General features: G+C 41.2%; 1 protein-coding gene across 1 annotated transcript in view; it reads left to right on the top strand.

The window, feature by feature from the left end:
* The window catches only part of PTPRJ (protein tyrosine phosphatase receptor type J), a 157,520-nt gene extending 147,252 nt beyond the window's left edge, over positions 1–10,268 (top strand). The window contains exons 21-24 of the mRNA XM_081065077.1: positions 187–306; positions 3,108–3,268; positions 4,444–4,579; positions 6,612–10,268. Coding sequence (XP_080921203.1) covers positions 187–306; positions 3,108–3,268; positions 4,444–4,579; positions 6,612–6,770 — 576 coding nt within the window. The 3' untranslated portion in view covers positions 6,771–10,268. The remainder of the gene's footprint in view (positions 1–186; positions 307–3,107; positions 3,269–4,443; positions 4,580–6,611) is intronic.
* Positions 10,269–12,740: the final 2,472 nt, after the last annotated feature.

The following is a 12,740-nucleotide window of genomic DNA, read 5'->3' as shown; positions in this document are numbered from 1 at the left end:
CCAATTTAAAAAGTGTTGGTAACAATTGTAAAACAAACAAATAAGAAAACCAATTTTAACAGAACCCAACTAAAGGACCGATTTAGTCCCTAACACCAGTTGTCAATATCTGGTCTCCCTGTGCGGCTTTTGTGATAGCAGATGGCATGAGGTGAGTCATTGTATAAAACTGCAATTTCATTCTAGACCAAATGTGAGGAGTACTGGCCTTCCAAGCAGCCTCAGGACTACGGGGCCATAACTGTGGCAATGACATCAGAAATTGCTCTTCCTGAATGGACCATCAGAGACTTTACAGTGAAAAATGTAAGTAAGAGGTCAAGATGGTTAGGTCTCATAGAAAATTACCATATATTAAAATTCTTTTTTGTGTGGGGGGCGATACTTTTTAGGTTGTTGCTATTAACCAATACTTTTTTAGGCACCAGAAAAAATATTGTGGCTTTCCTCTTTACAGAATAAAACAATTCATATTTATATATACTCTAAGGCAGCCCTCTAGCTTTACTTTCTTAAGGAGAATTTCCTAAGTTATTGTTGAATATCATGAACCTTAAAAGCACGGCTCTGTATCAGTAGCTCCTGTCCTCCCACTTCCAAGGGGTTTACTCATAGAGTTTTTGTTACAAACCAAAGCCATTTGGGATTATTTGGTTGGAAATATGACATCAAGAGTTGCCATGAGCTGTTAGAACAGTTTATGACAACAGTTTCATTAATAGGATTTCATGGCATGTGCACGTGGCCTTCCTTGCTGTCCCCTGAAGTTAGGAAAACAAATCCAATTATATTGTGTAGGCTCTCTAAGAAGTCAGTTTATGTGTCCTTACTTTTTCTAAGGATGTTTAAAAGTGCCCTCTTTCCCTGAAAATAAGACCTAGCCGGACCATCAGTTCTAATGCAGCCTTTGGAGCAAAAATTAATATGAAACCTCGCATTATATTATATTATACCCAGTATTCTATTCTAGTCTATTCTTTTATATTATGTTATACCTGGTATTATATTATAATGTTATATTATATTATATTATATTATATTATATTATATTATATTATATTATATTATATTATACCTGGTCTTATATTAAAATAAGACTGGGTCTTATATTAATTTTTGCTCCAAAAGACACATTAGAGCTAATGGTCTGGCTAGGTCTTATTTTCAAGGAAATACGGTAGAAGTAGTGTCAGGAAGGGCCACTGATAACTTTTGGTGAGTGTGTAAATTGATATAACCCTTTTCAGTTTATATCAAGGGCATATAAAAAAATGTCCATTCCCCTTTGATATGGTGATTCCAACTTTGACAATCTGTCCCAAAGAAATAATCTGAAATACAAGAGAAGAAGGCTTTTTATTCATAAAGATGAATCTCAGCATTATTTGTAATGGGGGAAGATTTGGAAACCATGCAAATATGCAGCTTTTGGAGATTGGATTACTAAACTGTAGGTTATCTAGTCACTGTATCATTATTCAGCTATTACAAATGATAGTGAGCTATGGAGACTACATAATTATCATGCAGAGATGTTAGAATGTAATTAAGTGAATTATACTAGGAGATAAAATCTTATGCATATTATGAGCAGTGCCTAAAAGAAAAGCCTGGAAGCAGATTCCATGGAGTTGAATCGTACGGGGGGTTGGTGGTTTAGGTTCTAGTTTATGAGAATTGTCCTTGAAGATTCTTTAAGTCATGGATGCAGTGCAATAGATTAAGTATTAACTCTTTACTCATTGCTGTGTCTCAGTGGCTCTGGCGTCCATTAATATTTCAATTTCTCTCCTGGAGATGCAGTCACAGCTCTCATGGTGCACTGAGCTGGCTGCATTCAGTGCATGATAAGCATCTCCAGGAGATTCACATGGCATTTAGTAAAATATTACCTTTTGATTACAGAAGATGCATGAGTATGTTTTCCACTTGAAAAGCGGGAACATAACAGAGCTAAACATTTCCTGGGAATGTTTAACCTGTCATCTCTAACCTGGGCTTCTTTGCCCCTCAGTGGAGATAATACTGAAAAGTCTGACTTTCTCCTCTCTTACCTCTCCTGGCTGGCTTCTTTCTTTGGATGAATACTTTGGTTAACTTTGTGAATGTTGTGTTTGTGCATGATGAGACTTCACAGTACTTTCTCCCCTCTCTCTGCCTTTTTTCCTTACTGTTTTTCATATTTTGAATAATGTGAACACACTGCTTTTATAACGTATGTGCATTTATACAAGTAAATAAGCTTTCATGGGTAGCTGTCATAAAGGAGACGGAAATGCCTGCAGTCCAGATGTAGGTATACGTGGGTGAGGGCAGTGCCCAGCTGTGGGCACACTGAGTCCAGTTGAATGAGGGACAGGAATGGCCCAGCCGGGATGGAGTTCTGGTCATTAAAGGTCCATGCTTCGGGTTCATGGTAGGAAACCAGTTTGTGAATAACGAACTGTTGTAACAAAGTCTACTCTCTATCATCTGTCGGATGTTGAAATAGATTTTTTTTTGGGGGGGGTTGGGCTCCTTTTTCAAATGCCTACAATTCTAAATATTTCCTAGGTGCTTGCTAGTTGCCTATCACTTTATTAGATTCTTTGGAAGGTGTGAATGAGGCAGTTCTTGCCCCATACTTGTATTTATGTAAATCTATTTGTAGTCAGTGACATTCCCAGGTGGGCTCAGTGATGGGTTTCATGAAGCCCTAAGGAGGTGTAGGTATAAGAATGTGAGCACACAATTGGCAGGAAACTGGTGAAAAGGAAAGAGGTCTGAACTCAAAATCAGAGGATGAGGGACTTCTCCTTCTGGGATGAGTGTTGGGGACATCACTTTACTTCTTGGAACCTTGGAACCTTGTCTTTAAAGGGGGATAATAAACCCTCCTGCTTGGGCGTGTTATGAGGATTTGGTGAGCACGTTGAAGTCCATGCAAGAACTTTATTAGCTGTTGCAGCAAAGTAAAAGTCTAATTTTCAGTTGTAACCATTCCTGTTTAGCTGCCTTTCAGCTATCCAGTGCTGTTCAGCATTCAGGTACTGCTTGATTTCACTCATCTATCTGATGTTGCTAGGCAGCCTTTCTCTCCGGATCTCACCTCTTTTCTTGGCTTTTAGAACCAGACAAGTGAAAGTCACCCCCTGCGACAGTTCCACTTCACCTCTTGGCCTGACCACGGCGTTCCCGATACCACGGACTTGCTCATCAACTTCCGGTATCTTGTTTGTGACTACATGAAGCAATGTCCCCCCGAATCGCCAGTTCTGGTGCATTGCAGGTAGGCAGGTGGTGGGCACTCCATGTGTGACACACTTCCAAGGCAATTATCAACATGGACACTTTTGAAAAGCAAGATGTGGGATTGAATGCAGTAGGCATTTACAAATTCAAGAAAGATTTGGATATGTGTCCATGGACTTTCCCCTTATGTTTTCTTGTAAAATATTTCAACAAAAATATAGAGAATAACAATTTAATAAAGCATAACATGAGGCCATATATGTTTCTTTTTTGTTAATGATACATTATGGACATAAAGTCTCTACTTACCAGTCTCCTATCCCATTCTTCTTACACAGGTGAACATGGTTCTAAAGTTGATCTGCATCATTCCCTTGCATGCTTTTATATTTTATTACATACATATGTCTCTATGGTTTTATATTGTTTTAAACTTTTACCAGATATTATCACGTATACGTCATTCTTCATCCTTCATGTACATCTGCTTTCTTCATTCAGCCTGCTAGTTTGTTATTTAACAATGTTGAAACACATAGTTCTATTCGTTTTATTTATTTAAAATATTTTTTGACATACAAAAACTGTAGATAAATTAATATATGCCACTTGATGAGCTTGGGGATAAGTATATACCCATGAAATCATCACCACAATATATTTGGTTCCCTTTTTTTTGTAAATAAAGTTTTATTGGAACACTCTCATTTGTTTACATATTATAGGTTTTAGCTGCAATGGCAGAAAAAGACCATTTGTTCTGTAAACCCAAAGATATTTACTTACTGGCCCTTCACAGAAAAAGTTTGCCACTCCCTCCTCTAGAATAGTAAGACATTAGCTTTAAAGGTAAAGGAATTAATTTAAGACAGGAGAAAGGAGGGGCTTTGTTCCCCTATGGGGAATAAGTTGATGAAACTTTCCATCCTAGTTTACGGTGGCAACTTGAATGGTACTGGGATTTAAGAATCTCTAGCAAGGTGTTTTATCTGTGTCATTTGACTCCAAAGGAACTTTAGGACTTGGACCCCAGTCCCAAGCTATTGCAGTGTGACTTGCTGAGGTTGCAGCTGAACAAATGTTTAATGATCCTGGGCATTGCACTGCAAGCCTAGTGGTGCAGGAGAGCAGACATATATGCAGGAATGGGGCAATGTGTGAGTTGTACAGTAGAGGTAACATGGTGACGTGCTCATTTCCCCTTTGTTTCAGTGCGGGGGTTGGAAGGACGGGCACTTTCATTGCCATCGATCGTCTTATCTATCAGATAGAGAATGAGAACACTGTGGATGTGTACGGGATTGTGTATGACCTTCGAATGCACAGGCCTTTAATGGTGCAAACAGAGGTGAGATGAACATCTGTGTTTGACAGTCCACCCTTCCCATCCATTTTTAAAAGATTGCACCATGTTACAAACTTGTGTTAAACCATTCACCCTTCCAGATCTTTCTGGCCCAGGGCCCGTGACACAACACTGGATTTCTTTTAGATCCTAAACTAGCATGGGATTGAACTACCCAATACAGTGACACATAGTACCGATATCAGCCATGGAGCTACAGACCTCGATATTATCAGGATTCTTACCTGGTTCACCAAATAATCTCAGCAAGTCTCTGAACTTTGGTGTCGGATTTTAAACTTATAAAACTAGCATTTTCCAATCTTATGTTTCTAAGAAGCTCTTAGCATCCTTAAAATAAGCTAATGAAATGGACTTATTAAACTTAATGATGTGAAGTAGCATAATGCTGCTTTGAGCATCAGTACAGCAATGTGTCCTCACCCAGCCTTGCGAATGTTGAAGAATGTCAACTATCGTAGCTACAGGAGGATGGTGACCAGTTGAGAAAATGAATACTAGTATCCACAGCATCATTTGTGTCAGACTATTGGATTTGGCTTTCCCTGAACTGTTCCCGATAAACATGGGTTTTGAGGCATGGTCTCCACAAATATGTTGGGAAATAGCCTTTCTCAAAGCTGTAGGGCGAATGTGCCTTGACGAGGATGAGAGCGGAATATTAATTTTGTATCAGGCTGTCGCCCTGTACCAATTTAGAACTCTGTGAATATGTGCTCTGTTTTTGAGTCCAGCAGGGAACGTTCTAGAGGCCTGGGTACATTTTGTGCTTTGGGGTGAGTGGTGTGGTTGTGATGGAAAGAGTGGTGGAATCTCCCTCCTGTGTTGGTCACAAGAGACATTTTCTTTTACCTGCTATAATTGTATAGAGCAGCAGTTCTCCATCTTTTATTCTCTTTTGGGAAACACAGGAATCTTACACCTGCCTAGTTTCTTTTCATGTCCCTTTTTTATATTTTGAAAATATAAACCTTTTGATATTAAAAAATCTGACACTACAGGATTATATAGAATATGTTTTTTATTTTTTCCCCCAATCCCACTCCCTAGAGGTAGCTGATGTTTACAATTTGGCTATATCTTCACAAGCTTCTTTATATACAGCTGTAGGAAAACATGTGTACACACACACTCTCTCTCACACACACATAAACACATACAGAATATTTTTCAAAAATTGAATCCTATTTTATATAAAATGCTGCCCTGTGATTTTTTTCTCTTACAACATCATGGATATGTTTCTGTGCCAGCACATACCTCTTCTTCCTCTTTTTAGTGGCTCCCTATAGATTCTGATACGCTTGCCTGCATGGAGGTCCTCACCCAACACTACCTCCATCATTCCCACTGCAACCTACCCCTCCTCTGAGAAGCACAAGTTACTCCTTATTCTGCACATCCTCACTAGCCAAGAAAATCTTGTAGGACTTTTATTATTTGAATGTACATGTGCATTGTCATCTCCATATTGTTTCTTTGCCCTTTCCCAAGATTCTGGTATTGTTCCTTGGGTGTGAAGCTGCACATGTAACTCATGACAAATGAGAAGTAGGGGCTACCAGGGGCTGTGGATGGGTGGTGAGCAATTATCTATGTTCCAGGTTACCCATGGTAACCAGGAACCACTTTTTTTTCCCTTGAGAATTGTGAAAAACCATGAAAAGTGAGCTATGATTTATTTTCTTTGTCAAAACAGATTTTTTTTAAAGACTGTTTTATCGGATTCACATGCTAAAGCCAGGATCCTGTTGGGTTGAATATATTTTAAGGTGTATTTTACCTACTGTATCTTGGACTGGCTGAGGGCAGGCGTGGGGAGTCTCCCCCTCTGCCTGAGAATCATTGATGATGAGGCTCTTGCTCTCTGTGGTTACCTCTTAACACATGTTAACTTGAAGTGTTCACTCTGGAGCAGATGGCGTTGAGGGGTGGAAATCTGTTTGAAAATAACCTTGCGTGCTAATCTCTGGGATCTGTGCTCATTTGTTTTCTCTCCTTCCTTTTCCAACAGGACCAGTATGTTTTCCTCAATCAATGTGTTTTAGATATTATCAGATCCCAAAAGGACTCAAAAGTAGATCTCATCTACCAGAACACAACTGCAATGACAATCTATGAAAACCTTGCACCAGTGACCACGTTTGGAAAAACAAATGGTTACATCGCCTAATTCCAAAGGAAAGCCTTGCTGGAGTTAACTAGACCATCACACCCACAGAAAGGAAAATGCCGCGATGTTGACATGTTTTTATATGTCTAATATCTTAATTCTTTGTTCAGTTTTGTTAGAACGAATTGAGGGTGTGAAGCTGCACACGTAACACACAACAAATGAGAAGTTGGGGCTACCAGGGGCTGTGGATGAGTGGTGAGCAAGTCAGCTACGTTCCTGGTCACCAATGGGATGAGTTCACTTTTTTTCCCTGGAGAATTATGGAAAACCAGGAAAAGAGAGCTATGATTTTTTTTTTCTTTTTCAAAACAGATTTTTTTTTTTTAAAGACTATTTTATATGATCTACATGCTAACGCCAGGATTGTGTTGGGTTGAATATTTTTAAGAATCAGAGGTCTATTTTTACCTACTGTATCTTAGGATCTAGCTGATGGAAAAGACATAACTGTGGATGATTATCATGCTGGGAGGGGTACGTGGCACCTCTCCCACCTGGGTTTTCTATTTGAACATGTGCCTTTTCTGAATTATGCTTCCACAGGCAAAACTCAGTAGATTTCTATATTTTTGTATTGAATCTCATCATTGGAATATGTGGAATATTTAAACAGTAGTTTAGTATCAGAAGTCCAGCCTTCTCAGTAACATTCCTGTTCTCATTTGATTGGAGGAGGCCTCTCTCCCCACTCCCCCTCCGTCGCCACCCCCAGTTTAGTGCTGTATTCTTTCTTCCTTTTTCCCTCCCAGTTTCCCCCAAAGACACATCCGTTGGTCACATTTTCAGCCCACTGGTTGAGTGAGAGTGGAAACTAAATATCACCTTGAGAATCTTGGGTGTTGGGGGAAGCCAAGGAATCCTAGAGTGATGTACTCTCCTTTCCTTGTTCCTGTTTTTATCCTTTTACTCATTTCTGTGTTTGGTAAGAAGGATTATTTAAAGGTGCAATATGTGACTTAGTGATTCATGATACTCTAGGTTTTTAGTAACGTTTTACTCAGGTTGGCATTTTATGTGTGTCTGTGTGTCTGTATATGTGTGTGTGTTTTTAAAAGCGTGGCAATTTGTGAACACTTCAGTGTGAAAACAGTGTCAAATTAATCCTTCCTCCTTCAAAGCCCACTGGCTTTAGTTTATCTGCAGTGACACATATCGCTATCTACTGTGTGTGTGTATATATACACATATGTGTGTATATGTATACATGTATGTATACTAAACCTTTAAAAACAGTCATTCCTTTGAATTGAGGTGTACAAAGTTTGAATTTGTATCAAAGATGTAATTATTATTTCTAAAACCTCTTTTCACTATACTGCTGCTGTAATTACTTTGATTTTTTTTAAAGTGTAGATTAACTTTTTTTTTGCTTCAGGTGTATATCCACCAAGAATTTCAGAATTTATGTGGATTTATTTTATTGGTACATAATCTGTAAACTCTCAAGGCATTAACATGAAAGGATTTGTTTCTTTTTATTTTATATTGTGGCTCAGGTTATATTGTGAAGAAGTTTTGAGTGTATCTTCCAATAGGCAATGAAGTATACAAGGTCTGATGAAGGAATTACCAAGTCCCTGGAAGTCTGTGGCCATTTGCCACAGTCAGAAATCCTGCTGTAAACTTAGGTCAAATGTTTCCTGTTGAAGATGGGAACGGGGTCTTCTGTGAGTGCCCTGGTCCCTGTTGACCTGTGGGAGCGCGTCTCCTGACCCCGCCATGCTCCTCCACTCGCCTGCACTTTGGTAACTGACTGGACATGTGAGTGGTTATTTTAAGGCTGTGAAGGGTGAACCACAATGTATGACAGCCCTTGATTTGGTTCAGAGGTTTAGTGCTGTATGTCTTTCGTCCCCCTTCCCCTTTGAGGTACTGAAAGGATTAAAAGGAGAGGTGGGGTGGTGTCATGTTTTGGGAGAACCTCGCTTCCCAAATGGAAATTGCACTTTTTGCTAAATCCTTTGCTCCCTTTGGTAATAAGCGCTTCATTCAGTATCAGGCCCCTGAAGGAATGGGTTAGCCAGGCCAGGCTGGGTCCTCTTGACTCAACTTCAGAGGGCTTCCAGCTCTGTACGTCTGCATCAGGGAAGCCAGGCTGTTCTGGGATGTTGAGTGCAGCTCGGTTTGGGCAGATTGCTTCCAAACCTTCACACTGGTCGGCCCCGCAATGCAGGCGGATTTGGGAGAATTCCAGAATTTCATTCAGAAGTCCCTGTGCAGGATGCAGTTCTGTGGGTCACATCCCTCCCCACTCTAATTTGTCAGGAAACCATCATGATGGATGTCTAGGTGTCAAATCCCATGGAAAGGCTAAACCCTACCCTGCTCGCATCGCTGCCATGGAGAAGTCAGAGGGAAGGTCTTGGCTCTAAAAATTCCTTTAAAATTAATGAAAGCAACAATAATTATAAACATATTGTATAAAAACTCAAAACACAGAAACCCTCCTCCCTTCCGCCTGGTATGGACTTGGGAAATGGGCCGCTCCCGGACGTCATTCCCAGTCCCAGAGGAAGGCTTGTGCTGGAGAGGTCTGGATTCCAAATGGCAGGTCATATGAAGGTCACGATGCTTCTCTGCATCCTGAAGACAGCTAGGGGGCGGGGCCAGTGGGGGTGGTGAGGGTATTTATAGCATTTGAAAAGGGAAGATTACTGTGTAAATATACAGAGCATACAGGCGGGGTTGGTTCATAGGAAAGAGGAAGGTGCTTTTGAGCTCCTGCCCCAAACCCTGCAAGAACAAGGAACTAAATTGAGGAGTTCAGTAGAATTGTGGAGATAGCGTGATCACCCTGTGTTAGCATTTGACAGTTACATAGAAAAAGGCAGCCAGGGTGGGATTCGTGGTCAGCGAAAGGGCTCAAGATTGGTGGTCAGTGGTTTGGGGGATTTGGGCCATTGATCTCTTTTCCCCAGAACAAGGACATTTGGCCACCAGAGTTAAATATAGCGACACCAGGAGGGAATAACATTTGGAGTCTGTTCTCTGTGGCCAGGTAGTGACCTCCAGCTAGACTTTGCCATAATTGACTCCACTGGATTTGGGTTTCGTTGAGTCAGAGGCTCCTGGGGGCTGGGGGCAAACTATGCAGCTGATTCCTGTTTGCTTTTCATCTGGGATGAAAAAAACCTGCTTTTCTTTTGAAATGCTTGATTGTGCTTATTGAACTAAACAAGACTCAGTGACTGATGTTGATTTGCCTCAAAAGTCCAAGTTCTGAGTTTTCAGACCATACAGAGCAGTCGAGTGTTCAACATACTGTAGCTTTTTTTCCCATGGGGCACATATGGATAGGATGTGTTGATGTAGACTCTAAAACTGTAATTTTCTTGTAACTATTTTGGAATGATGCATATTTCTAATGTTTGTTTATACTTGTACAGAGCATTGCTGTTGGTTGCTTTTTTTGTTTGTTTTTAAGAAAAAAATGGCCTGAAAAAAACTTTTTAAAAAAGACTTACAAATACCAAATATAAAAGATGTCAACACATCATGCCTTTGTTTGTTTCTTTCCCCCCCTCCTCCTTACTTGATGTCTACACTATTTCATTTACCACATGGTTTACTGGCCTGCATTCAACTGGGGTATCCTTAACAAAAATTGTATCAGTTTGCTTGGGCAGCTGTAACAAGTACCACCGACTAGGGGGTTAAAGGACAGAAAGTTATTTTCTCACAGTTCTGGAGGCGAGAAGTCTGAGATCAAGGTGACAGCAGAGTTGGTTTCTTCCAGAGCCGCTCTCCTTGGCGTATAGGTGGCCACTACCTCCCCGTGTCTTCACATGGTCTCTCTGTGCGTTCTGTGTCCTAATCTCCCCTTCTTACAAGGATATCAGTCTTACTGGATTAGAACCCACCCGAATGAACTAATTTTACCTTAATTATCTCTTGAAAGATACTATCTCCAAATACAGTCACATTCTGAGGTACTGGGGGGTAGGTCTTTAACTTTGGGGGGACATAATTCAGCCCAGAACACATCCAGGGCGACTGAATGAAAAGCCTTGGAAAAAGTGACTGTGCGTCTAAGATAAGACTGTGTATGCTCTCAGAGAAGGGTCGGATGCATGGGTCTACACATGGACACATACCGGCTTGGTGGTGGCACACGTGCCTCAGGCAAGTCCCCAGGGTGTGTGGAGGGTTTTTTATTGATGGATTTAGGGAATCCTAGAATTTGGGGGATATTGTAACAATTTGCGTGCTTTTTCTTTCATCCCTCTCTCTTAACGCTTGATGCAAACGCTAAGCAGATGAAGATGATTTTATTTTGAGATCTCTCTTGTTCCTTTTGCCTGAGACCAACTAATTAATCCATTCAGCAGTGCTATTGAGTGCCTACTATGCGCCAGCCACTATAGCTCAGTGGCTGACGGTGCAGTGGTGATCACAACAGACCCAAATCTCTGCCCTCATGCAGCTTGTGTTCTGATAGGAGGAGTCAGACAAACAACATGCAAATAAAACCTTCAGTATGCCAGATGGTGCAAATAAAGAGAAAAAGAGCATGTCACCCCCTGACGCACCACCTTGTCATTTTCACTCCGTGTCAAGAGAAAGCTCTGCCTGCTCTCCACAGAACCCCTGCTTTGGGGGAAACTCAAAAGGTAGAGCTGTTGGGACAGCAGCAGTGCTCTCTCTCAGGCGCGTCCGGAAGAAAGGTGTATGCAGCTGGAGTCCTGCCCATAAGAAGTGGGCAGTCTAGATGGAGGGGCCAGGGCGAGTGTGGTGCAAATGCGAAATGAACCCCACGAAATACCAGAGGAGGTTTAAAGGGGCAGGTAACAGGGATCCAGAAGAATTAAGAGGGTGGTATGTAAGCTGAGTCTTAATACAGAATTTTAGCAGGAGGATCAAAGAGGAGGGAAGGCCTGGGGCGTGGAAGTGCTTGCTTTGCTTGGAGAATGGTGAGGGCTTCTGGGTAACTGGAATATGATCATGCAGGAAGGGGTGAGGCTGATGACCCCAAGTTCTGAGTTTTCAGACCATACAGAGCAGTCGAGTGTTCAACATACTGTAGCTTTTTTTCCCATGGGGCACATATGGATAGGATGTGTTAATGTCCCCAATAGGTAAGAAGAGCTCTAGGACTGTATGAGTGGGTGACTAAAACTGTCACCTTAAATACGTGCCAGGCCTGTGTGTGTACACACACATATGTACATACGTATACACATATGTACATATGTATACACAGACATATATACACATGCACAGTTTTACTTTCACTATTTTCTTTGGATTGAAACTGCATGATGGTCACATGGGTGACCATGATAGGATGTAAGGAAATTCACCACCAGACACTTGGCTGGTTAATGGGAGTAAAGTCCTATTAATGTGACTGAGGATAGAGGGTGTATTGTTCCACACAGAACAGGGAGCACTGTAGCATTTTCAGTGGGAGACTTGTTTCCCGGGCCTCTAGGTCCCCACTACTAGGTTCTCAGCAGACACTAATACGACCAGATCAGGCAGGACTGTATCAGGGCTTTCAAGGGGTTTGCCTTGCCAATCTTTTTCTCTGTCTCCATCCCCCCACTCCCTTTCTTTTTATCTCTTTCTCCTATCCTCCTCACCTCTCCCAACCATGTGGAGACGACAGCTAAATGCTGACCTGCTTGCCAAGTGCAAAATAACAAGTAAAAATTCCAGCACATTTCTGAGTTATTTACTGTGAAATACTGGGTGGAAGAAGGTCAGTTTTCCAGGCATGGTCTCCCTTAGTATGTCCAGGTCTGCCCAAGGTCTGTTGCCATAATCCGTTTTTTGATTAGGCAAAAAGCACACATCTGGATCATATCACAGTTTAATTATTCCAGAAATGGAAGTTTAATTATTCCCTGGTTGAGGACAGAAAGTCTTTTGCTTTTAAAAAGATGCTTCTGGATGTATGGTGGTATGAAGAATGGTGCAGGTACAAAAGTTTGGAGGCCTGAGCTTTCGTTCTCCCCCTACCCAAAC

The sequence above is a fragment of the Rhinolophus hipposideros genome, assembly GCF_964194185.1.
Source record: "Rhinolophus hipposideros genome assembly, chromosome: 10".
NCBI classification, from domain to species: domain Eukaryota; kingdom Metazoa; phylum Chordata; class Mammalia; order Chiroptera; family Rhinolophidae; genus Rhinolophus; species Rhinolophus hipposideros.
The sequence above is the reverse complement of the archived record's forward strand: the minus strand, read 5'-3'. Positions and strand labels throughout refer to the sequence as shown.